This window comes from Nannobrachium achirus, assembly GCF_963921795.1.
Source record: "Nannobrachium achirus genome assembly, chromosome: 17".
NCBI lineage: Eukaryota > Metazoa > Chordata > Actinopteri > Myctophiformes > Myctophidae > Nannobrachium > Nannobrachium achirus.
The window spans coordinates 40,439,542-40,465,064 of NC_137824.1; the positions used below are offsets into that span (position 1 = coordinate 40,439,542).

Sequence of the window (25,523 nt, forward strand, 5' to 3'; positions counted from 1 at the left end):
TTCAAAGATATGAGCTCCAAAATGATGTGCAGTGTGTGGGTTATGGGATGTGCACTGTGCATACAGTATATGAGGATGGAAAGTAACTTTAACTGGTGCTTGCATGATAATATGTAGGAGCATCAATGTAAGAAATACCCGTTTCGTTTAATGGCTACCCCCCCCCCTCCCCCCAGCCCGCCCGCCTGCCTGCACCCCCCCCCCCCCCCCCCCCCCCCCCCCTGTGTGTGTGTGTGTGTGTGTGTGTGTGTGTGTGTGTGGGTTTGTGTGTGATTGTGCATGGCCTGAACAACAGCGCCCCTCCCTTAACATGTGTGGTCACAAAAGGTACTGTAGGCTAAATAGATATAGATACACCATAAAAATGCTAATATACAGCATACGATTTGTGAAAGTGACAAACGGGCTTCACAGTTATGTCAGGTGTGTTCATATGGTAATGGTGATGCGATTTCAGATCAATTGCTCCAGCCACTGAGGAGAAACGCGGTTTCAGACACTCACTCAGACATCTCCAAAATTATAGTATAGATGAAAGAGCTTGCTCTGTGTCTGTCTGGTCTGAGCCTGAGGTCTCCCAGCATCAGTGGACCTTTAATGGTGTGTGAGGATGATTGATGGGTGATGTCAGGAGATACAGAGAGAGAGAGAGAGAGAGAGAGAGAGTTACTTGAGCGACTTCAGTGTGAGCATGTGCACAGTGGAGTGACAGAGACATAGAGCTGCCTGCAACTATCAATTCGTTTCTTAGCGATTATTCTAATACTTAATAAACTTGACCTTAGTCTGCTCTTTTTCCCTCTCTTTTTTTTACACCAAACCTCTTTGCCGAAAATAGCCGATCTTGCCGAGCTTGTAGATCTTCTATTTTGGCTGAAGTTCTCAGAATATGGACGCTAGGGTTCAAGTGGTTATTATAAAAAAGGAGAAAAAAAGTTTCTATCAGTCAAAGATTTGGAGGACCCCCTGTAGTAACTCTGAGGACCCCCTGTTGAAGACCCATGTTCTATTAATTACTTTGGCTATTAATCAAATAATCGATAAGCACATTTTTTATTTAAAATAAATTGTGTATATCAAAAGGTTATTCGATACTAACCTGGGGAAGGATCAAATACAATTTCCACAATGCCACAAAGCAAATGAAGATGAGGAAGACATTTATTCTATATATGGTATCGTCGCTGTCGGGCAGAATCCTTGTATCTCTTGTATTCTTTCTTTCATAAATGAATGCCCAGTGTGGTTGCCCAACCACACAATAGTACTTGTCCGACTTTATTCCATCCATCGATCAATCTTTCTAGATAAACTTTACAGTTTTGGCGGCACGCACTTGGGCCATATGTCAAATCGACCGTACTCATCAGGACACGTAGGGGTTCATTTTGCTAAGATATACGTTTTTATTATAGTTTAATTTATATAAATGTATTAATATAATGTATATGTAATGCGAATTCATTTTCTCCATTAACTTTAATTAATGCACTGCGCCGCAACACTTCATGAGCTTGCCTATTCTTTTCATGAACATTTTTTGAATCCTAACTGTGATATAGTGATATACCAAAATTAGGGATGGCACGTTGAAAGTGGGTAAGTCTGTGAGTTTAATAAATATTTAACCAATGAAAAGTATTAACGAGAGCCTGTGAGTCCATAACAACTACACTGGACCCATTGGAAGTCAGTTTCTTTCTTTTTTGAGCGGTGGTCACGCCGCTCCTATACGTGGCCGTGTGTGTAGAGGTACGTGTGTGTGTGTATGTGGGTGGGTGCGTCCGTATGTAGCCTCAAGCCTGTGGTGTAGTACCTTTTCTAACCACACATGTTAAGGGAGGGGCGCTGTTTTCAGGCCAGGCCAGGCCAGGCACACACACACACACACACACACACACACACACAGGGGGGAAGGGGGGAGGGGGGGGGGGGGGGGGGGGTAAACCACCGCTCAGTTCACACAGGTGTGATTTTCTTCTTCTTCTTGAATGTTGGACATTCAAGGTTTCCGCCCGAATGATACTGGAGTGCATCTCTTTAGCAGCGCGGTGGTGGCACTCTGTTTCTCAATGGGGATCTCCGCTACGCTACAACCGTCTTGTTGGCCCACTGAGGGGAAGTGGCGTGTTGAATTTTTTAACCGCGTGTAACCCGACCCCGTTGAGGAGGTTGAGCGCGTAAAGGGGCGAGAGAGAGAGCGGAGAGGACACGCGATCGCTCGCAGGCAGAGACGGTCTCCACGGCGACGGGGGTGACCCATATTCTCCCTCTTCCACTTGTCGGGGGGGCAGCTGCTTGTGGGGGGAGGGGGGGGGGGGGGGGGTGCTTTGCTCCGTATCCCCCCGACGACGGGCGGCGTGGCGGCAGTGGCAGGATGGAAAGTGTGTGTGTGTGTGTGTGTGTGTGTGTGTGTGTGTGTGTGTGTGTGTGTGTGTGTGTGTGTGTGTGTGTGTGTTGTAGCCTGAGCCGAGAGGAAGTGATACTCTGAGAGAGGACAAACAGGACATTGTAAAGGACAGAGTCTGCTAGGTCTCCCCCATATAGCCGAAGTATAAAACGGGGTTAAAGTGGTTAAACTGATTGTGATGCTAATTTAGCTGGGAGCCCCCCTAGGAAACCCCTTCAAGGTCCCCTGGGGAGGGTCAATATGTGACAATATATGATGTATGTGTGTTTCCAACTCACTCCATCTAAATATAAATCAAATCTAACCACTCTGTATGAGGGGACACGGTGGTGCAATCAGTAGTGGTGTCACAGCTAGAAGGTCCTGGGTTCGATTCCCACCGAGGATGCTGTGGGCGCTGGGGGGCGTGTTCTCTCCTCCGCGTCATCGGTGCCCATACCCTGGGTGGGGTTGGCAAAAGGGCCTTTCTGTGTGGAGTTTGCATGTTCTCCCCGTGTCTCCTAGGTTAGATATACCCTCACAAAAACATGCAGTAATCCTGGTCTCTATACTGCCTCCCCCTGGCCAGCCGGGGCGCCTGATGGAGGGGAAAGGAACTGGTCCGCGCGCGGCGTCCGACCGGGGAAACCCCCCTACCCTGTCAGGTGTGAAAATAAGCAACTTGGACTCCTCATGCATTGGAGGAATTATGAGGTCAGTCCGTTGCTCTCCCCAGGTTGGCAGAGGGAGTGTAGCGCCCAGGATTACATTCGATCAAGGGTCTTCAACAGGGGCTCAGGGACCCCAAAGGGGTCCTCAGAGTTACTACAGGGGGTCCTCCAAATCTTTGTGTGATAGAAACCTTTTTTCCCTCCTTCATATTAACCACTTGAACCCTAGCGTCCATATTTGGAGAACTTTTGCTAAAAAATAGCAGATCTACAAGCTCACAACACCTCGCGCTGCGAGGCGTTGGGAGCTTGTAGATCGGCTATTTTCGGTGAAGAGGTTTGGTGTAGAGGGGAAAAAGAGCACACTAAGAACAGAGTGAAAGGTCAAGTTTTTTAAGTATTGACGGTTCAAGTGGTTAAATATCTAGAAACACAAATTGACATGAATCCGAAATACACTGATGATCGTGCTGTCAAAGGATGAAACTATATGGAATCTATGATAAGGTTGTGGGGGTCCCTGCTTCATCTCTCTCTCAACTAAGGGGTCCTTGGCCTGAAAACGCTGAATGCATTAGATAATTGACCAAAAAATAAATAAAAAAATGTAACCACTCTAACTTCATTATTGTGTGTGTGTCTTTGCTCCAGCCAGGAATGCCCCAAACTGCCTGCCCAGGCACCATGTTCAACACTCCCAGTGGCTTCAGCCCCCACCTGGCCTGTGCTGAGTCTGGGGAGGAGGAGGAGGAGGGGGGGGCCCCGCAGTCGGAGCCCAGGCCGGGTGCCTGTCTGGCTGAAGGGCCCCCCATCACCTCTGCCTCCCTGGACACCCTCATCCAGAACTTGGTGCCCACCGCTGACTATTACCCTGAGGTAAACCTGAGAGTCCCCTTTTTACATTCCGTCTTCACATGTTAGTCATTTAAGGTGCTGAAAATAGCTGATCTACAAGTTCACAATGTGCGCATTGTGAGCAGCGGATTTTAGGTGTGAGACAAAGTATGAATAAGGCCTGAGAGAGAGAACATTGATACAAAATAAACTAAGGATGTTGAATTGATGTTATTTCAATCAGGAAAGACACAAAAACTGAGGGAACAGTTTATTTTGAGAGAAATTACTGCAATAAAGCAGAAAGCCTGCAACACTCCAGATTCAATATCTAATAAGTCTTTAAGGTGTACGGCTCGATAATGACATGAAGGTTTGGAAATAGCCGGCACACAATGAATGTCCTTTTACCATGTTGTATTTACTTCTCCCGGACAGAAACAAAGGACGTGTTTTGAAAAGCTATCTTCCTCAGCTGTTCTTCCTCGCTGAGGAAGATTGTTTGGTCGAAACAGTTTCGTTTAAAGTACCGTTTATAGGAGATAAAATGCATGTTTATTTTAATGAGGAATCAATCGATTGTGTTACAGCTTGGATCAATGGAACCAACGTAGTTAGTTAAGCTCCTATTTAACACATCTGTCTCAAGGCTTTAAAGAGGAAATACGATTAAATTGTTTCGACAAAATATTTTAATGTCATATTATCATTAAAAACATGAGTGTTTTGCCAATTATTTGGGGGCTCACTTGCAATTATTTATCTCAAGGCCCAGGTTGAAACAGATGCTTTAGAGCGGTGGTTCTCAAAGTGGATTCCAGGGACTCTGTGGGTTCCTTTAAGGGCTGTTTATAGTTTCGTATGCTTGATTTTGTGTACGTTTTGGGTGAGAGAGTACGTGCAGTAATTACGTCGACATGCTTAGTTCGTCTACGGTTTGTGCGTGCCGATTCGCTCTCCGCTCCAATTCTGCTCCTGTTTTTGCTCCCGCCACATATTATCGCGCCTCGCAGCACAGAGCACACGAGAGATTCTCAGCGCGCCCCGACCAGGATTTCACTCTAATGTCTCTTTCATCCACACAAGTCTTTTTATATTATACTTTGTGTCAGTTAACGTTATATCACCAGCCAGTCAAAGGATATACGATTCGAAACGCAAGTGAAATGGTTTTTGGCTGAATGAACCACACTCAGCTCGAGTAGCCCCCATCTCTTGAATCTGGTGATTAATCAAGCCGAGAGGAAAATATATTTTCCTCACTACTGCCCCCACGATTGACAAAGGTTTGCCACGGGTAGTTCATGCGTACGTACGTTTTAATGGGTTTTAATACGTCGGGTTGGGTGTTGTCCGCTACCTACGGACAGGGAGAAAGAAAACAGACACCAAACGGACCAAACGGATGAAATCTCTCTCCCCCTCCGTTTCTAGTGTAGACTTGCGGTCATTATGTATATGCATGGTACTTTAGGGGGGTCTAAATTGTAAGTCTGTAACTCTGGCAGTGTACAAACGGAACCAAATGAACCTTAACAGGTTCATTTGGGGAGATAAGGGGAGACCTTGAAATTTGAAAGTTTGAGAAACACTGCTTTAGAGCTTCATCAGCGAAGCAGCTGCAGTTGCAGACGCTGGGCTGGTGTAAAAGCTGCCGTGTTGTCATGGATAGTGACAGTATCTCTCCCTCCCCGCTGACAGAAAGCCTACGTGTTCACCTTCCTGCTGAGTGCACGGCTCTTCATCCCACCTCCAGAGCTGCTGGCCAGAGTGTGTGAGCAGTGCATTAAACAACAGCAACTGGATCAGAGCCCACTGGACACGGTGAGCTACGCTCTGTGCATTTACATACAGTATGCACAGCCACTCACATAGACATACACACATACATAAGACCATCACACACACACTATGGATGGGACGATATGAACATTTCATATCACGATTATTGTGACCAAAGAAATTGTGATTTACGATATTATCGCGATAATCAAAATACCCCCAACATCCATTATCCTGGGATACAAGCTCACAACCCGTTGTGAGCTTGTAGATCGGCTATTGTTTGGCAAAGAGAATTGGTAGAGAGTGAAAAAAAGACTGTATCAAGTAAGTATATTATAAGTACGTTTTACTAATAGAAGGTTTAAATGGTACTGGATATGCAGCTCGGCAAATAAAAGGTGAATTGTTCCCAGTGCATGACGGAGGACGATTTCACGATAAATTAAATCTCCATGATACTATTATCGCTTATCATCCCATCCCTAACACACTCACACACACATGCTGCACATACTGCATACTACATGGATGCAAGCATGCAGTCTCGCACACATGCAAACACAAAACTACGGTTTTCAGTCAGAGGAAAATGTGCAACTTGTAATTGTATTTAAGTTCACAACACATGCATGACTAAGTGTGATCATACTGAACCGCCACAGGTCAAAGTGCGTAAGTTTGGACCCAAGATCTTGCAGCTGCTCAGAGAGTGGACCGAGACGTTCCCGTCCGACTTCAGGGAGGAGAAGATGGTGGCTCACCTGAAGGACATCGTCCACAGGATCGCCCCCTGTGATGAGGTAACGCCTTGCTGTTCCAGACCAAACACTGGACACCAGATTAAACCCATTTAAGCCCGGGGACGTGCAGAGAATGTTAGAGAGGCAGGGGCTGACATTTTTAAAAGTGCCTTTTGGTGGAAATATCGAAAATAGCCGACCTCCAAGCTCACAACGCGTCGCAGCGCGACGCGTTGTGAGCTTGGAGGTCGGCTATTTTCGATACTTGATACCACACTGAACTAAGCATAATCAAGTCAATACTAGAGATGTGGCGTAACGGCATGGGTTTCTACACAGAGAGGGCAATTCTTTCAACATAAGATGCTGCATTCAAGTTCAGGAGAGTTTGGACAAGGCAATTCTCTTTGATGCTGCCTTCGGGTACGGCATGGAAAGAGGGCATTTGCAATTCTTTCACCATAGTAAAAACTGCTTTCATGGTCTGGAAAGGGCACTTTTTACAGACAGATAAAAGGGCAGGGGCTCAAGCCCCCCTTTGATGTCTATGTGTGCACGTGCCTGTTTAAACCTAATTTCTCACATGGCCCTCTTCTAGCGCCACCATGAGGCCGATTCTGGCAAAACACATTTTTGGACACTGCTCCTACAGATTTGTCCCTAAAATCACGCAAAGCGGTACACAGTATCTCTACAGTCATATCATCAAAATGCAACTGTCCCATCTAGCGCCACCATCTGGCAGATTTTATAAAAACACATTTTTGGACACTGCTCCTACAGATTTTGCCCTAAAATCACGCAAAGCGGTACACAGTATCTCTAAAGTCATGTCATCAACATGGATCTGTCCCATTTACCATATTCCCTCCTGATTGGCTACCATTGCCTTCTAAAGTTTGTGTATGCGACCTGACAGTCGCTTATCTCCTGATTTAGGGAGTCTTACTGGTATGTGGTACAACGGCGTTGGGCCGCAGAGGGGGAGAGAGAGATAGAGGAAGAGAGGGAGTGGGAGAGAGAGGGAAAGAGAAAACGAGACAGATAGAGACAAGGGTAAGAGGAAGGGACCACAGAGGAATTTCTCTATCCTCAGCCTCCGGGGAGAAGCAGATGGAGAGAGAGAGAGAGAGACTGGAAGGGTGGATGAGATTCAGGACACAGAGAGGAAAAAGGAGGAGAGGATCGTGGAGTGATGGAGTAGAAGAGAGAGACGGAGATGGAGGGAGGTGAGCAGGGGGGGGGAGGGGGCAGGCGGTGATAAATGTGCTGCTATTTGCAGCACCCTGTGTGTGTGTGTGTGTGTGTGTGTGTGTGTGTGTGTGTGTGTGTGTGTGTGTGTGTGTGTGTGTGTGTGTGTGTGTGTGTGTGTGTGTGTGTGTGTCTGTGTGAGTCTGTGTGTGTGTGCGTGTGTGCTGCTCTGGGTCATTTGTGAGAGAGTTTGACCTGCTGACCTCATGCCCTGCTGCTCAGTTGGAGGAAGGGAAACAGGCGTGACACATATTTTAGAACACACACATGCATGCAGGCACACACACACACACACACACACACACACACACACACACACACACACACACACACACACACACAAACACACAATAAGCAGCTGTCCAACGTGGCCATTCTTAATGTTCGTGAGATAAAAAATAACATGATGATGATGATGATGATGAGGGAATGACTGCCACTCATAGGAAGTGAACGGCAACAATAAACTCTCCTCTCCTCTCTTCTCCTCTCCTCTCCTCTTTTCTCCTCTCCTCTCCTCTCCTCTCCTCTCCTCTCCTCTCCTCTCCTCTCCTCTCCTCTCCTCTCCTCTCCTCTCCCCCAGGCCTACTGGAAGAGTCTGAATCAGCTGCTGCAGACGTTGAGTCAGAAGCTGGCTCTGATGAGCCAGGGGGAGGAGAAGGGAGTCAAGGTCTCCCTCAATGCCTCCTCCATCTCTGACAAGCTGGTGGCCTTCAAGACCAAGTCTCCCCCCATCCAGAAGGACATGCTCTCCATCTGCAGCGATCCCTACACGCTGGCACAGCAGCTCACCCACGTGGAACTGGTGAGAAGGGAGCAGTGTTGATTTTGGCAGCAAACTTTAGACGTAGTTTTAGTCATAGTCTTTTGAATTAAATGTAATTTAGTTTTGGTCATAGTTTAGTCATCTGAAATGTTTTAGTTTTAGTCTAGTTTTAGTCGACCAAATATCATATTCTACCACTTTTTGTGGTCACATGTTCAGATACTGGATTCTGATTGGCTTAAAACAGTGGTAAATCAGTCAACAACCTTGAGTTGGCTCATGGACCCCATCCACTGTTGTGTTGCAGTTGTATAACTAAATAACCTTGCAAGTTACAACTGTGTTTTCTTTCATTTATATGGTAGAAGTGGTAGAAAAGCAATTTACCATTCGAGGGTCGTGGGTTGTTGGCTGATTTACCACTGTTTCAGGGTTGTTTGGCACTCGACTTCGCCTTGTGCCACAACCCTGAAACAGTGGTAAATCAGCCAACAACCCACTCCCTCTCATGGTAAATGGCTTACAGATATCATAAGAATATCAATTGATTTTGTTGACTAAAATGTATTTTGGCTGCCTTGATGGTGTCGTAATGGCTGATTTTACACTTGGTTGCACTCTGAAAATAGCCGATCTACAAGCTCACAACGCGTCACAGACACATTGTGAGCTTGTAGATCGGCTTTTTTCAGAGCGCAACACCCGATTGCAACCAAACATAAAATGACTTGTCTTTTAGTTCCACTGGATCTCTTCTCCACTAGTCCCTACCATGACATTTTAGTCTAGTTTTTATTTGTTGACAAAATTGTCAATATATTTAGTCATAGTTTTGGTCATCATAGCTTAGTTTTTAATTAGTTTCTATTTAGTCTTCGTCAGTTGAGAAAGGAAGTCGACTAACATTTTTCGTCATAGTTTTAGTCTACGAAATCAACACTAGAAGGGAGGAGAGGACAGGATGAGAGGAGGTAAAACAGAGGTTAGGATCATGGGAGGTGATAATGAGGATACAGGCAGGGGAATCAGGGATGGAGAGAGAGAGAGAGAGAGAGATTTGATGTTGATGGAGGAGGAGGGTGGAGACTATGTCAAGGACAAAAACATGGTGCATCAAAGGGCTTAGATGGGAAGGATGGAGTGAACAGGAAGAGAACAGAAGATGGAGGTCTATGTACTGTATAAGAGCCAAAGGAGGGATGGATGGAATGCTGACATTGGCAGGGATTCATAACAGGCAGGGTCTTGTTGCATTCTGAACACCTCTGTGGCGTATCGTAAACGATCCAGGTGGCCTTCACACAGTGTATTAGATCAGTGGTTCTCAACCTGTGGGTCGGGTCCCCAAATTATTTAGGGGGGAGTCCATGTGCAAACTTGTTTTCTCACTCAACAGTAAACAAACGAACATAAAGTTTAAGTGTATAGAGGGTATCTGCACATTTCTAAAGTGATAATTTAAGGACCTTTTTAATACCTCTAAAATGACAAATTAAACATTGGCCAAATTGTCAAATATTAGAGGCAGAAATTGTGAAAATAGCCGATCTACATGTTGTGAGCATGTAGATCTACTATTTCCACAATAGAACTGTTAGTGCTCGTAGGGTGGGGGGTCCCCAGTTCAAATATGATTATGTTGGGGGTCACGGCCTGAAAAGGTTGAGAACCACTGTATTAGATCTAGATAAGAGCTGGACTAACGGACAGCCTTAAACACACAAATGTAACAACAAAGACTTCCATTGTCCTGTGTTGTGTGGCCAGTGCACTCTGTGTGATCAAGTGTGTCTTATATGGGCACGTGTACCTCCGAGTCATTCTGTGTTTGCGTGGGGGGAAGGGTGTATGTGTGTGTGTGTGTGTGTGTGTGTGTGTGTGTGTGTGTGTGTGTGTGTGTGTGTGTGTGTGTGTGTGTGTGTGTGTGTGTGTGTGTGTGTGTGTGTGTGTGTGTGTGTAGGGGTGTGTGTGTAGGGGTGTGTGTGATGAGAGTAGTGACATCATCCTTGAATTCAGTGATGAGCCCGGAGCCTCGAACAAAGAGTATGAACCCACTCTGGATATATGTGACCTGACAGATTCACACTGCACACACACACACACACACACACACACACACACACACACACACACACACACACACACACACACACACACACACACACACACACACACACACACACACACACACACACACGCTCACACACAGACAGAGGAGGAACGAGGGAGAAGGGGGAGGGAAGAGAGAGAGGACATGCAGAGAAAGACAACGTACAGCACACACAACTAAGTAAGGAAGAGAGATGCAGAGAGATACAATTAGACTTGTACACACACACACACACACACACACACACACACACACACACACACACACACACATACAGATCTATCAAATTTCTTGTGGATTTTTAGCAACATGCTGGGACAAATATGAAACACCTTTGCATTCCTATCTCATTGTGTGTGTGTGTGTGTGTGTGTGTGTGTGTGTGTGTGTGTGTGTGTGTGTGTGTGTGTGTGTGTGTGTGTGTGTGTGTGTGTGTGTGTGTGTGTGTGTGTTCATGTAAGACACATATAAGACACAGCTCATGTGCGCGTGCACACGCATGTGCGTGTACATTGCTTCAGTCCATTTTATTTACACTTGTGTGACTGTCAGTGTGAGGGATGTCATGGTCATGTGAAATCCGATTCCAGTGACTCATGTCAGTGACTCACTACTTCCCCTATTGACTGCCTTCCATTACTGAAATTAAAGCAATTTTAATATGACGAGCGTCCATCTTTTGGTGTGTGTGTGCGTGCGTGTGCATGTGCATGTGCATGTGCATGTGCGTGTGTTCAGTTTTCTGTGTTGGGGGAATTAGAGTAGCTTTACAATTATGAAAAAGATTCATATTAGGGTACTTAGGACTAGGTGTTTAGAGGTTTAGGGGTTGAGGTTGGAGTTACAGAAATTAGAATATTGCTGTCCTAAATACGTGTGTGTGTGTGTGTGTGTGTGTGTGTGTGTGTGTGTGTGTGTGTGTGTGTGTGTGTGTGTGTGTGTGTGTGTGTGTGTGTGTGTGTGTGTGTGTGTGTCCCAGGAACAACTAGGTCACATTGGGCCGGAGGAGTTTGTCCAAGCGTTTGTTCAGAAAGACGCCCTAGACGTCACCCAGGTAAACCAGACTGTTTGCAGTTCACCTTCAAATCACAAACCTCATCTGTCTCAGCCACACTCTGGAACGAGGGGCTTACGAGCGAGGTTACTTATTTCCAATAGTAATGCATGTAAAATAGGGTACAACATTTACAATAGCACTCTACAGCACCAGTAGTCACCCACAATCGATAATTTAATATACATTTCGTAACATGTGACACTATGTGAACCTATTAGGAGGAAATGCAGTAATTGACTGTATAGTTGCGGGATGGTGTTTTCTGCTGGTGTTTCAGTCAGAGTGTATCAAAGGGTGCGTTCGGAAATGCGCACCGGATGTGTGCTCAGTGTAGTGAGTGCCTAAACCTAACCCTAATCCTAACCCTAACCTCAGTAAAAATATGCCTAACCCTAACCCTAATCTTAACCTCAGTAAAACTATGCCTAAACCTAACCCTAACCGCTAACCCTAACCACACCCGGTGCGCATTTACGAACGCACCCTTTGATACACTCGGACTGAATCACCAGCAGAAAACACTCTCCCGTATAGTTGCTGTTGGGTAGAAACCATATACCTGTATATATGTACAAAAGCATTCCTTCTTAGGAGATAAAAAGAAATCAGATAGGTGTGAATGGATCCATTGTAGTTATTTATTCACAGGCTCTTGTTAATACTTTTCATTGGTTAAATATATAGACACAGATATAACCACTATCAACCTGGCATCCCTGTTTTGGGCATGTGTCATTATAGATCTGCAATGTAGAAGTTCAGAATTCAAAATCTACTTGGGTTAAAGTACAAAAGAACTGATATCAAAATGTACTTAAAGTACCAAAAGTAGAAAGTATGCATGATGCAGAATTTTCTTTTTAAATTGCAGATCTGAATATTGGAAATACTCCAGTAAAGTAAAACTACCTCAAAATTGTACTTAAAGTACTGTACTTGAGTAAATGCGCTTAGTTACTTTACACCAGAGGTTCTCAACCTTTTCAGGCCGCGACCCCCAAAATAATCATATTTTAACTGGGGACACCCCACCCTGACGAGCAAGAGTTGAGGCATTACATTTTGTATAACACGGTTCTATTGTGAAAATAGCAGATCTACATGCTCACAACGCCTCACGTTGCGAGGCGTTGTGAGCATGTAGATCGGCTATTTTCACCATTTCTGCCTCTGCCGTGACAATTGTTTGCCAGTTCTCAATTTGTCATTTTAGACGTATTACATTTTCACTTAGAAATGTGCCGATACCCTCTATACACTTAAACTATGTTGGTTTGTTTACTGTTGAGTGAGAAAACAATGTTGCTCATTAGGTTAATCATCTTGTGACCCCCCCAAATCATTTGAGGACCCTCCTGGGGGTCCCGACCCACAGGTTGAGAACCACTGCTTTACACCACTGCCCATGAGTGGTAAATAAATAAAAGGGCAGTTAAGCACTGGAGGGAGCCATAGGCTACCTAGTGTAGTGTGTGAATGGGGGATGGGTGGGACAGGCTGAGGGCAGCAGGTCTCCAAGGTCACTGAGCCTGCAGCAAGGCTCCATAATGACACGCCTGGCTTTCTCTATCTTCTGCTTTCTGGCTTTCTTCTTGTCTGCGTCTCAGCGCTTTGCTCCCTCTCCCTCATTCATTATCTGTTTCTTTCCTCTTGTCATGACCCTAAAGCTGCTAATTGCCATCTCTCTGCCAGCTAATTAAGACCACAAGCAGTAGCACTTCCACTAATACTCACTTATACTGTACTTAACGTGTGTGTGTGTGTGTGTGTGTGTGTGTGTGTGCGTGTGCGTGTGCGTGTGCGTGTGCGTGTGCGTGTGCGTGTGTGTGTGTGTGTGTGTGTGTGTGCGTGCGTGCGTGTGTGCGTGCGTGCGTGCGTGTGTGCGCATGTGTGTGATTAGCAGCCATGTTTCAGTGAACAAAAGAAGAAAACCACGAACCTGGAAGCCTACGTCCGGTGGTTCAACAGACTGTGTTACCTGGTGGCCACCGAGATCTGCATGGTGAGAGGCCCTTGGTCAGCCTTGAACATCAAAACACACACATATGCACTGAATGTATCAGACTGTTGGGTACCTCGCTGATTTCACTGAATATACTTAACATTGGTGAGAGAAGAGCGGTTAAGGGTGAATTTTGTCTTTAAGGAGGCAATTTAAAATTGTTACATGGATTGTGCAAATTGAAAATACCAGCAATTAACCACTTAAGCCTGATATATACTTTGTCATACAAAGGTGTCGTGTGGCAAAAATATCCTATGTGCATCTGTTGTTTTTTTATGAACTTGTGACATGTGACATTTCTTTGTAAACTCTGGCAATAATGACCAGGGCAAATTAGGGATGCTAGGTTGAATGACATTATTAATGTCATTGTGCTGAGGTTGAGCAGTAGTAATCACAGACTAGTGTGTCAGCTCCCCCTGCTGACTGTTATCTGTTACTGCACTCTCTGGCACAGAGATAGAGGAATGATGGGCGTTGCAGTGTACTGCTGCATTCAGACTGTACTAGCCCATAGAGGGGATCATGCTCTGCTAAAATCCAAGCAACAATTGCTCCAAGTTACCCTTGTAAAATGTCCTTTACGAGATAGTCCTGGCCAGGAAGGGCAGCAGTAAACATGTTTAATCAAGTTAACTTTTTCTCTGCCATTTTAAACATAGCTGTAGTAAGCAGCTGCCAAATTGTCCTTACCTTTTAGCGTGGGCACGCGCACGCATCGTGCACAATCTGTGCGCGACTCATCTAGTAGACGTGTAGACTCGGTGACAAGCTTTCGAATACAAAAAACCCCATTGAAAAAGACATATCCGTTGCCACGCTGTATCTCTGCTTATCAGCCAGTGTTTACATGAAAAAGCATTGAAAAAAGCCAACTGTGCGCTATGGTAACACGTGGACACGTTCGCGCACAAAACGCACGATATGTGCGGGGATCATAATCCAGGCGTGTAGAGACTGGATCAAAGTTTCCAAACGCAAAAATCCGATTGAAAAACGAGCGTTCCGTCGCCGAGTAGCTTTCTCTTTTGTTACACAGTAAACCAATGGAGGCGGGACTATGGCCCAGGCTCAGACTGGATACGGAAAGCTGGATCCGGTCCAGACCGGAAATGACCGGATACAGTTAGGGGGGCGGGCCTAAAGAGCCAGAATCAGCGAAAATCTGCGCTAATACTTTTAATCCTTTCATAATGATTAAAGCTAATTAAACTTTACGGGCTCTACGGGCATGGCAGCGCGGTACAGCGGGAAATCTACGGTCTCTACGGGGATCGCGAGGTATGAGTTAAAGGTAAATATAATAAGTGATGGGCAACCGACACAATATTGATTATAGAAATTACAGTTATGATTATAGTCTGATACCTTAATCTTTCGATGCGTTTAAATTAATTGAGAATAACCACAGTTCAGGAGACGATCACTTGGGTTTAGGTATACTTTATTGACAAGAATGAAGGCAGAAGCAAGCATCGCACAGCATGTCATATTGAGCACCCTACTATAGAGACAGCATAATATCTAAGGCCTATATAAGCGCATCATATTGGCAGCCTACCTTAAGCGCTACTATAAGACAGCATAGAATCTATATCCTAAGTGAAGCATTGTTTGGCATGGGTTCTGCCTCGGGCCATTACTCGCTGACCCACGATCCCCATGTTGCCATGAGTATCGAGGGCATAATCTTATTACAGCGAGCTCTGGCCCGAGACCCCCCACGGGGGATCTGAAGCAGAACCTGACGGTGGAGCTGGGGTGGTGGCGGGGCAGTGCTATGCAACAAGACTGAGACCCACCAGCTAGCTTCCCTATGAACCCTGGGTAAGGGGGGGGGCAGGACCCTGTGTCCCGTCCCCCTCCGCGCGCGCGCCCCCCTTGTGACCGTCCACCGAACTAGCTATGATTCTACGAATCGTCGCACTATTTCAGGAGACGATCACTTGGGTTTAGGTATACTTTATTGACAAGAATGAAGGCAGAAGCAAGCATCGCACAGCATGGCATATTGAGCACCCTACTATAGAGACAGCATAATATCTAAGGCCTATATAAGCGCATCATATTGGCAGCCTACCTTAAGCGCTACTATAAGACAGCATAGAATCTATATCCTAAGTGAAGCATTGTTTGGCATGGGTTCTGCCTCGGGCCATTACTCGCTGACCCACGATCCCCATGTTGCCATGAGTATCGAGGGCATAATCTTATTACAGCGAGCTCTGGCCCGAGACCCCCCAAAACTACAAAACCCCCAAAACACGCCAAAAGCTCAGAATCCCATGCCAGCGCTAGCCAACTGCGAGGAAGGCAGCTCTGCTGTGACTCTAGCGATTAAGAATTATCATTACTGCGGGGGCAAACTATGAACTGCCTGTCCTATTGCTATAGATGGCTATTAATACTGCTAAAGCAAAATAAGTACGAATGTAGCCGCCTGCATGGCTTGCTATAAATACTACTAAGCAAAATAAGTAAGAGAATTAACGGCTTGCCAGAAACGCTATTAATCCTGCTAAAGCAAAATAATAAGTAAGAATATTAGCAGCTGGCAGACCGAACCAACGGTGAGGAAGGCGGTTCTGCTGACTATAGCGAAACTGAAATCTAACTGGAAGCCATACTAAACAGCCTAGTGACAAGCGGGAGCAGCAACACTGAAATATATATACAGACAGCAGAACCAGAAGCAGCGATGAGACCTTTAATTCATATAACTTCAGCACCAGACAGCTTGATATATCCTACCTAACTGACACCCCAGCAACCACCTAGCTTTGCGTGATTGAAATATTAAAGCGTAATATTTATCGTGGCCCGCAACCTATCAGGGGCGCGTGCCCCGAGTAACGCAACAGAAGCAGCAAATAAAACATGCAACCTATCAGGGGCGCGTGCCCCGAGTAACGCAGCAGAAGCAGCAAAATGAAACCCTATGGAACAACCCTGCTAATAGTGCCTGCAGCACTATTAGCATCAGCAGCAGAAGCGTTAACTGAAACGCGTCCAACTCCAGCTTGGAACCATTACGCTTCGGTCAGTCCTGTGTTGTGTGTGCTTGATAGCTTGGCGTGCAGGATCTTGAGTTAGCTGAGGGCACCAGAAGTGCTGGTGGTGTGGCTGCTCCGATCCGGAGAGAATGCAGAGTGAAGAGGGGCGGGCCGCAAATTTGGCAGCTCTCTCCGGGGGTCGTGTGACGAGGACGTCGGGCAGACAGCCCGGTGTTCAGCATGGACATGAAAGGACAGAAGGGAGAGTTAGTTCTGCGACTGACACTGGTGTACCTTCCCTGCTTAAACTGCGAGCTGCAATCTTCAGAGGCCATGTGCTAGTCGCATCTTAAGCCTGGCCTTGGTGACCGCATGTGCTTGCCGCAGAAATTACAATCTTAGCTTTAGCTGACCATAACAATGAAACCACGCCTAAGGTCGCTGACTTTTGGATCACAGAGAAATTTTCGCAGCCCACGGAGCGCTCTGCTGCAGAGTCTGCTGCTGCACATATGAGAATCTCCACGAGATACCCGTCTTGACCTTTAAAGGCAAGCTATGCAAGCCTAGAGAGCGGCTAAAGCCCAACATTCAGTACAAGTAAGACGCTGCTATGTAACTAAGGTTGCCTATTATTAGCAAGCTTAGAGAGCGGCTGAACGCTCACAGAATCGAACAAGCAAATGCGTTGCTATTTACCTGCTAGAGTGTGGCTCCTCAGGGCATCTGGGAAAGCTGCAGCTGGCGAGAGGAATGGAGTTCCCACCGCTGGTGCTGGAACTGCAGCTTCCCATGTTCCCTTGCGACCTGGCGGTGGCGACGACGGTCGCAGCCTGACAGCGCCTCCGGAAGATGGGCCGGCACCACAGGCTTCCAGCACGGCGCAGCGCTGGTTCATGCTCATGGTAGCAGCAGTAATAGCATTAACTGATGCTGTAGCAGGCGGGCGGGCAGCCGGACGGGAGGACCGACAGGCAGGTGGGAAGGCAGGCGGGCGGGAAGGCAGGCGGCGGGCTGGCGGTAGGCCACTTCCGTCTGCTGAATATGGCGCGTGCAGGCGGGCAGGCAGGCGGGCGGGAGGGCGGGCGGGCAGGCTGGCAGCTCATGGTAGCGGCAGAAGTAGCGGAAGCTGTAGTAGCGATGCCCTCTCCAGTGCTCACCGACTCCTGACTGGTCTCATGGAATTATACAGTAGTGGACAAAACTATAAAAATAAACATGTTAGCAGAAAAACACTCAGCCCATGGCATGCTGTAGCAGCCGCTATGCAGCGGCTCCATCAAGAAGCTGAAAGGACAGACATGATGTTAGCAGCAACATGTAGCAGCCGTGGCCCGAAGCTATAAAGAAAAACGCGATTTAGTTGAACATGTAGCAGCTTTAGCATAAAGCTGCCATGCTAACCTGATGCCGTGGCGGGGGCATGCCGCAGCTCCGGCCTGGAGCTGTAATGATAAATCTGTTAGCAGAAAACCTCAGCAGCTGCAGCGCCATGCTGCTATGGCGACCTGCTGTAGTAGCAGCTATGCAGCAGCTCCAGCATGAGCTGAAAGGATAGAAATTATGTTAGCATTTAGACATGTAGCAGCCGCAGCAAGAAGCTAAAAAGTAAAACACGATTAGTGGAACATGTAGCCGCTTTAGCATAAAGCTGCCATGATAACCTGATGACGTAGCCGTGGGCCTGCAGCCACTCCGGCTTGGAGCTGAAATAATAAACAGAATGTTAGCAACCAACAAGTATTAGCTTTGGCGTGAGCTGCAGCAACAGACGTGTAGCACTTTAGCCTGAGCTGAAAAGAAAGCATGGCGTTAGCAGCCTTTATCCTGGAGCTGCAATGGTGAACATGATGCAACAGTCCTGTGGCCGCTTTAATGTGATTGTAAAGATAAACAACTCGTCATTTTTCACTAGCAGTAGCCTTAGCTGTAATTATTAGCTCGAGTGCCGCAGCTACGGAAACACCACAAGGACATACAGTGCGATACGCAGTGACCCAGAACTATAACCTTAGATTGAAACAAATACGGCAGCTCGATAGAGGATAGTATCCAATGACTTCAACTTCAACGCTGCCACACTCGACGCCGCCCTGATGCCAACAGACACGCGGCAGTTTCTGGCCCGAGCTGCAAACATAAACAGATGTTAGCGTTTTCACCAGAGTAGCATCGGCAACCATCATCAGCTGCTATGCCAGCAGGCAGCCGCAGCTTGGGCAAAGCTAGCATTAACCGACACCAGGCAAAATCCTCATGAACAGCAAACGAAGCCTGTATGCTAAGCTTGTACAGTGGGCACAAGCGAAGCATAGACATTGATAATACATGCGCATCCCTGCCCTATTGAACTGCGCGTGCACATAAAATAATATAATAACGAAAAAGAATCGTAACGGACCAGGTGACATGGAGGTTAAATGCTAGAGAGCCACATTACCCATGTGCTCAGAATGCGCAGACCGTGCGCCACCCTTCGCTTCGTGACGTTACCCTCTGCTAACCTGTATGCTAGGTAGCTGCTGACCACGGACACACGCAACCCCCATGGAATAGGCAACTTGAAGAGTCATTACGGAACGTTAGCAAACCTCTTTAGCTACATGAGTTCTGAGTTGTAAGCTAGCCGACCATCAACAGACAGCTCGTGGCTGCCTGGCTGGAATGAACGATGGCTCCTACCGTAGCAGAAGAGAATATTTAGCTGGAGCTACCGAGCACTTAGAGAAGACTACGATTCCCTGCATGCACTAGCGAGTTCAACTGGTGACGTCAGGACAGACAGGCACGACTGCGTTAGCGGAAGCAAAACATTGTTTGCACGTAAACTGTGGCACCTATGAGCTTGCGGGTTTCCTCCTCTCAGGAGCCCACGCAGACAGACATCCTTTATAGGTTTCTCAAAGAGAGGCGATTACTGTATTTAATAATTCATCCCGCGAGGGCTTCTACGCCACGGTAACTGGCAGCAGCCCTACTGTGGTCCAAGAAGCGACAGAAACCATTTAGCTGCTATGGTATAGCAACTAGCACCTCATAAGCAGCAGCTGTTAAGACGGCCAGACAGAGCAAAAAGAGGAAAACATACACATAACCCGAGGCGAGGCAGAAGCAATATAGGCCCCATACTAACTAGATTAAGCATGCTGCGAGCGAAGCTTGAATCGAAAGCTTCCTCCTGGCCTGACGTGACTAGTAATTCATACGACTCCTGCTACTAGCACGACGCCGAGGCTTGGCATGATGGAGAACTGCATTTCCCACACGCAGCGCTTAGTATTCGCTGCCGAACGTCATGCCGTAAATCACCGCTTGACGTGACTCGGCTAGCTCAGAGCTAGGTGAACGCTGCCGTTTACAGCCACCTGCAACCTACAAACTGAATCCTCCTAGCGTGATTCATTACTTGCTACGGGGCCATGTTTTCACGCGGGCCGCCGCTCTATGCCTTGACATGGCTAGCACATTGATTTACCAGCTAACAGCATCCTTACCGAAATAGCCGACTAGCAATAGCCACCAGCTAGCTCCAAGCTGACTGTACATTAAACCTGTTGTTCCGCACTAGCCGATACGGCCCGCGCCGTTGCAAAGTACTGACATTGTTATCGACAAACCCAACAACTGAGATTACTTTAACTCATGGTAGCCCAGTAAAGGCCCACCAGGGCACGAAATAAGTTAGCATTTAGCCCGTAGCCACAGCCAACTTCTATGATACTGAGTTTACCTTTAGCAACTTTAGCAAGCCTGTAGCACCTTTGAAATAGCTTTAGCAACAAACACTGAAAGTACAGAAATCAGCTAGGCACCAGCAACGATAGCAAGAAATCTGAACCTTGAAACAGCAGTTTAGAATTCAGCGATTACCAGAATAACAATCTCAAACTTCCCATACAACCTGGCCAAGAACACAGCTTCTTAGTTTGGCAGCTAAGAACATGAATTGAGCGATAGTAAAATAGCAGAAACAGCCAGAAATACTCAGCCAAGTTAGGCACCCTCTCCAAGCGGTGGGCAACAGCACAGCTACCTGCAAGCAACAAGTGTGGCACTTGTGTGTGTACTGCAGCGTGGTAGCAGCAGCAGTGCTATGCAACAAGACTGAGACCCACCAGCTAGCTTCCCTATGAACCCTGGGTAAGGGGGGGGGCAAGACCCTGTGTCCCGTCCCCCTCCGCGCGCGCGCCCCCCTTGTGACCGTCCACCGAACTAGCTATGATTCTACGAATCGTCGCACTATTAGTTCCTAAAGTTTAAGTTCCTTCTGCAGGCTGTTCCAAGCTTATTGTGCAGAAATTAGAGAATCTAAAGACCTTCTTAATTAACTCAGTTTGAACTTCAGCAGTAGTCATAAGCACTGTGTCCATAATAATGATAATAATATGTCATGCTATCAAGAATGGCCTTATAGATAATAGACTTAAGTCGACACTCGACAGAGTGCAGTATAGTGATGAGTGAGAGTTCTACCAATTACTATCAACCTCACATCACCATGAGGCAAAATGTAGCTTCAAACTGTCTTCATCTGACAAGAGAATAACAAAACTTGTTCTTAAAATAAACTTTAATTCCAGCATAAAAAAGGGGGAAAAAGAAAGTCTATATATGAGAGCGTGTGTTTATCAATCAGTGATCCAAAGCATATGAGATTATAGATATAATGTAATTATATACATTATACATCTACAGAATAATTTTGATTGTGATGTTAATTCCCAATTCCAATTTCCATTTCTCGTCTGTCCAGCCAGCAAAAAAGAAGCAGAGAGCCCAGGTGATTGAATTTTTCATTGACGTAGCGAGGGAGTGTTTCAACATTGGAAACTTCAACTCCCTCATGGCCATCATCTGTAAGTCCTTTATTTTAACACAGTCATCTTAACCACTACTTCAGTGCTTCCAATCTGCTTGAACTTGCATTGACATGAAATACCTTTTACCTCTGAAGCTGGTATGAACATGAGCCCTGTCTCAAGGCTGAAGAAGACTTGGAGCAAAGCCAAGACTGCCAAGTTCTTCATCCTGGAGGTGCAGTAAATATATATATCACCATCTCAGAGACGATAGAGACATGGCGGGTCAGAATATAACATCAAGCTAACATCATATTGTGTGTTTGGGTTTGCAACGAACAGCACCAGATGGATCCCACCGGAAACTTTTACAACTACAGAACTGCGCTGAGGGGCGCTGCTCATCGCTCTCAGACAGCCAACAGCAACCGTGAGCGGGTAGGACTCAGCACCGCATCTCCATCGTTCATCTCAAATCACAGTGACGGACGAGTCACTCACAGTAGTTCTCTGTCTGGTCTCCCTCCTCAGATTGTGATTCCCTTCTTCAGCCTGCTGATCAAAGATATTTACTTCCTGAACGAGGGATGTGCCAATCGTCTGCCTAATGGTCATGTCAACTTTGAGGTGAAATGGGGTTAACTTAGCGTTCCGCTGTCGACATTCTCTGTCTGCACCTCGTTTCTTCTTATGATGCTAATTAAGTGCTGACTAAGTGCTGGCTCTTTTTGTTCTTCCCAGAAATTTGTAGAGTTGGCGCGGCAGGTGGGGGAGTTTATGACGTGGAAACAGGTGGAGTGCCCATTTGAGCAGGATAGAGCTATCCTACACTACCTCCACACCGCCCCCATCTTTAGCGAGGATGGTGAGGATACCTCCCTTCATTCTCACTTTTCTCACAGTCTTCCCATAATTTGACTGTCCTCATATGACTATGTCTTCTCCAATCTTCTCTTCTCAGGACTGTATCTTGCATCCTATGAGAGTGAGAGTCCAGAGAACCAGGTAGAGAAGGACAGATGGAAAGCACTCAGGTGAGACAGAATCATCTCTTAACCAGAGAAAAGGCCGTCACTGTCAATCTCTTCAACCTGACGTTTCTCTTTCTTCATTTGTTCTCCCGTCAGGTCGAATGTTCTGGGGAAGACATGAAGCCCTTGATGGCAGCTAGCCCTCACAGCAGTGAGGGAGCATGTGTGGACTCATTGCACTATGATGAACTGTGAAGGAACCAAGCTGGTACTTAGGTGTTTTTCTATGAAGTTAAGACAAAAAAAAAAGAAAAGAAGAAAAAAAAAGAAGAGAGAAAAAAGTGTGATGAACAGGATTCATCAAAAACAAACTGCGGGTGCGTGATCAAAAGAGTTGAGTAAAAAAAATATATAAGCTATGGACACAGAAGCAAAATGCCTCTAATATTTTGAAGTGGGTACAGTTATGGGGGATACATACATCCATGTTTACTCTGTGGGGATATGTTTACTATGATAGAACATACAGTTACAGGGGAAGATTCCTCCCGGTACTATTGTTGTTTTTTCTATTTCTCTCCTTTCCAAAGCCTTGCGTATGCTTTTGTTCTGAATAGTACTGTACTGTAAATAAGAGATAAATGATGTGAAGAGTGCTGGTCAGTCCAACTCAGCTGCCAGATTATGAATAATGGTAAACATAATAAGACCAACCAAGCTCTTTTTATCTTATTTGTCCTTTGAAACCATTGCCCTTTGTGTGTGTGTGTGTGTGTGTGTGTGTGTGTGTGTGTGTGTGTGTGTGTGTGTGTGTGTGTGTGTGTGCGCGTGCGTGCGTGCATTCTTGCGTGCGTGCGCAACTGTCTGTACTCAGTAAAATCCTCAAGTGTTAATTTAAGTTTTGAGAGTCTTAGAAATGTAAGCAAGTGGACTATTTGGTTACATTTTGTATACTCTCATCACTCCTATACTCACAAATGGATCAAATAACACTGAGGCGTTTACCGTGTATCATTCACATCGATTGTGTAATTAATGTTGCATAGTTACTATTTAATTTGCTTTCTTGTGTATCTTTAATTTTTTAGAGAGTATGAGATTCAGTGTTTACTCTTCTCTATACAGTATGTGTACATTAACTGTGCCATTAGAACAGGAAACATACAGTAAAACAATCATGTTGGGAGCCAGGCCAGTTCTACTGTTGATAGATTGTGTAGAAATTACCTTTAACCCCATGTACTCACTCTCCTACACCTTTCTGCTCTTCAGGAAGTTTTCTCTGACTGATGTTCAGTTGTCCGATATATTTATGGAGATTTCTGTGCCGACAGATGTATAGTTTTTACTCTTAACTTTCTTTTATTGAATATGAAGTCGAATGGCAAGTTATGGGGTTAGATGTTTTAAACAGTGGTGGAAAAAGTACTCTGAGGTAGCAATACCACAATGTAGGCGTGTTACAAGTAAACGCCCTGCAAATGAATACATAAATACTTAAATAAATAAAGTACAAAGGTATCTGCATTAAAGTATTCTTGGGAACTTAGTACCAAATCTAAAAACACTGGATATGCAGAAGAGTACAATATTTGTCTCTGAGATCATATTAGACCTCACAGGGGAAATTCAGTTTTCAGCTTCACCCAGCTGGTTGCTGCGCTTGCAAGTGGTCAGACTGATCACTGGAGGGGAGAGGAGAGTTAAGGCTCATTTATACTCCAGAGAGGGTGTAGAGCAGTTCACCACGGTGTAGTTTTCTAAAGTCTCACTTCACCCTAGTATGACTTTAGAAAACGACACCGCGGTGAACTGCTCTTCACCTTCTCTGGAGTATGAATGAGTGAGAGCAGGGGTCTTCAACAGGGGCCCCGGGGCCCCTAGGGGGTCCTCAGAGCTACTACAAGGGGTTCTCCAAATCTTTGTGTGATAGAAACCTTTTTTTCTCAGCTCACTACGCCTCGCGCTGCAAGGCGTTGTGAGCTTGTAGATCTGCTATTTTTGGCAAAGAGGTGGGGAAAAGAGCAGACTAAGTACAGACTACAGAGTGAAAGGTTAAGTTAATTAAGTATTGACGGTTCAAGTGGTTAGATATCTGAAATTGACATGAATCCAAAATATACTGAGGATAGTGTCAAACAATGAAACTATATGGAATCTCTGAAAAGGTTGTGGGGGGTCCCTGCTTCATCTCTCTCTCTACTAAGGGGTCCTTGGCCTGAAAACGTTGAAGACCCCTGAGCAAACACTTGCTCAGGACACGTCCTCGGACACATTGTTGGAGCCAGGAATCAAACACCCATTCAGCTCTGCAGTGTACCATTCAGCTCTGCAGTGTAAAGTAAAAACACCTAAAAGATTTACTACAGTATTTGAGTACATGTACTTTCCACCACTGGTTTTAAAGGGGGCATTATGGGAAGTGATAGACTGGAAGTGTACTGTTATTTAAACAATCTTTTCAGTGAAAGTGATGACCTCTGGACCAATATTATGTGTGAATTAAGGCAATATGTTTTATTCAATGGAAACGCAGTACAGAGGTAATGGAAACCTTTCTTTCCTTGTAGTGGAGGAGAGAGAGGTCGAGTTGTGCCATATGATTAACTGGTTGTGATTACAATTGAGATTCCTCTGACTTGAAATGTGTCATTTATTGTTTTGTGGGTCATTGAGCTTAGTTTTTGCCAGTTTTGTTGTTTCTGGGACTATCCTTAAGGGCGGGTGGGGGGGAGGAGGGTTTGTGATAAAGAACTGGGAGTTGTGTAATTATAAGCTTCTTTTTTAAAGAACTAAACAAAGAAACTGTCAGCTGGTTTAATTTGCAAGGATTGTTTGATGTCAGTGTTTCCTCTCAAGAAGCACATTTCCCTATTGACAAAATGGTTTTGTTAACTGTCCCTGCTCTGATCTTTAATGATAGACTTGCTTTCTCTGTAACACATTCCCCTGTTAAGTTTAGGTTATAGAGATACAGTACAGCGATGTGGTGTCAAACTGTAACTCAAGGTGACAATATGTTTTAATAAAACATTGCCCATGTTCAACAAATGTGTTCCATGACAATGTCTAATGCCTATATGATTCTGATGGTTTTAAAAGAATACCTCTTCATGATAATTACATGATTAAACCTACCTAGTACCTATAAC

At 45.7% G+C, this 25,523-nt stretch overlaps 1 protein-coding gene across 1 annotated transcript in view; it reads left to right on the plus strand.

Annotated features, from left to right (window-relative positions):
* LOC308302043 (ras-GEF domain-containing family member 1C-like) overlaps positions 1–22,552 on the plus strand; it is a gene marked incomplete at its 3' end in the record, with an annotated part of 43,305 nt that extends 20,753 nt beyond the window's left edge. Inside the window, exons 2-14 of the mRNA XM_080746207.1 lie at positions 3,712–3,936; positions 5,596–5,718; positions 6,342–6,479; positions 8,254–8,475; positions 11,526–11,600; positions 13,504–13,605; positions 21,355–21,457; positions 21,556–21,635; positions 21,743–21,838; positions 21,932–22,027; positions 22,142–22,265; positions 22,362–22,434; positions 22,528–22,552. Coding sequence (XP_080602333.1) covers positions 3,718–3,936; positions 5,596–5,718; positions 6,342–6,479; positions 8,254–8,475; positions 11,526–11,600; positions 13,504–13,605; positions 21,355–21,457; positions 21,556–21,635; positions 21,743–21,838; positions 21,932–22,027; positions 22,142–22,265; positions 22,362–22,434; positions 22,528–22,552 — 1,476 coding nt within the window. The 5' untranslated portion in view covers positions 3,712–3,717. The remainder of the gene's footprint in view (positions 1–3,711; positions 3,937–5,595; positions 5,719–6,341; positions 6,480–8,253; positions 8,476–11,525; positions 11,601–13,503; positions 13,606–21,354; positions 21,458–21,555; positions 21,636–21,742; positions 21,839–21,931; positions 22,028–22,141; positions 22,266–22,361; positions 22,435–22,527) is intronic.
* Positions 22,553–25,523: the final 2,971 nt, after the last annotated feature.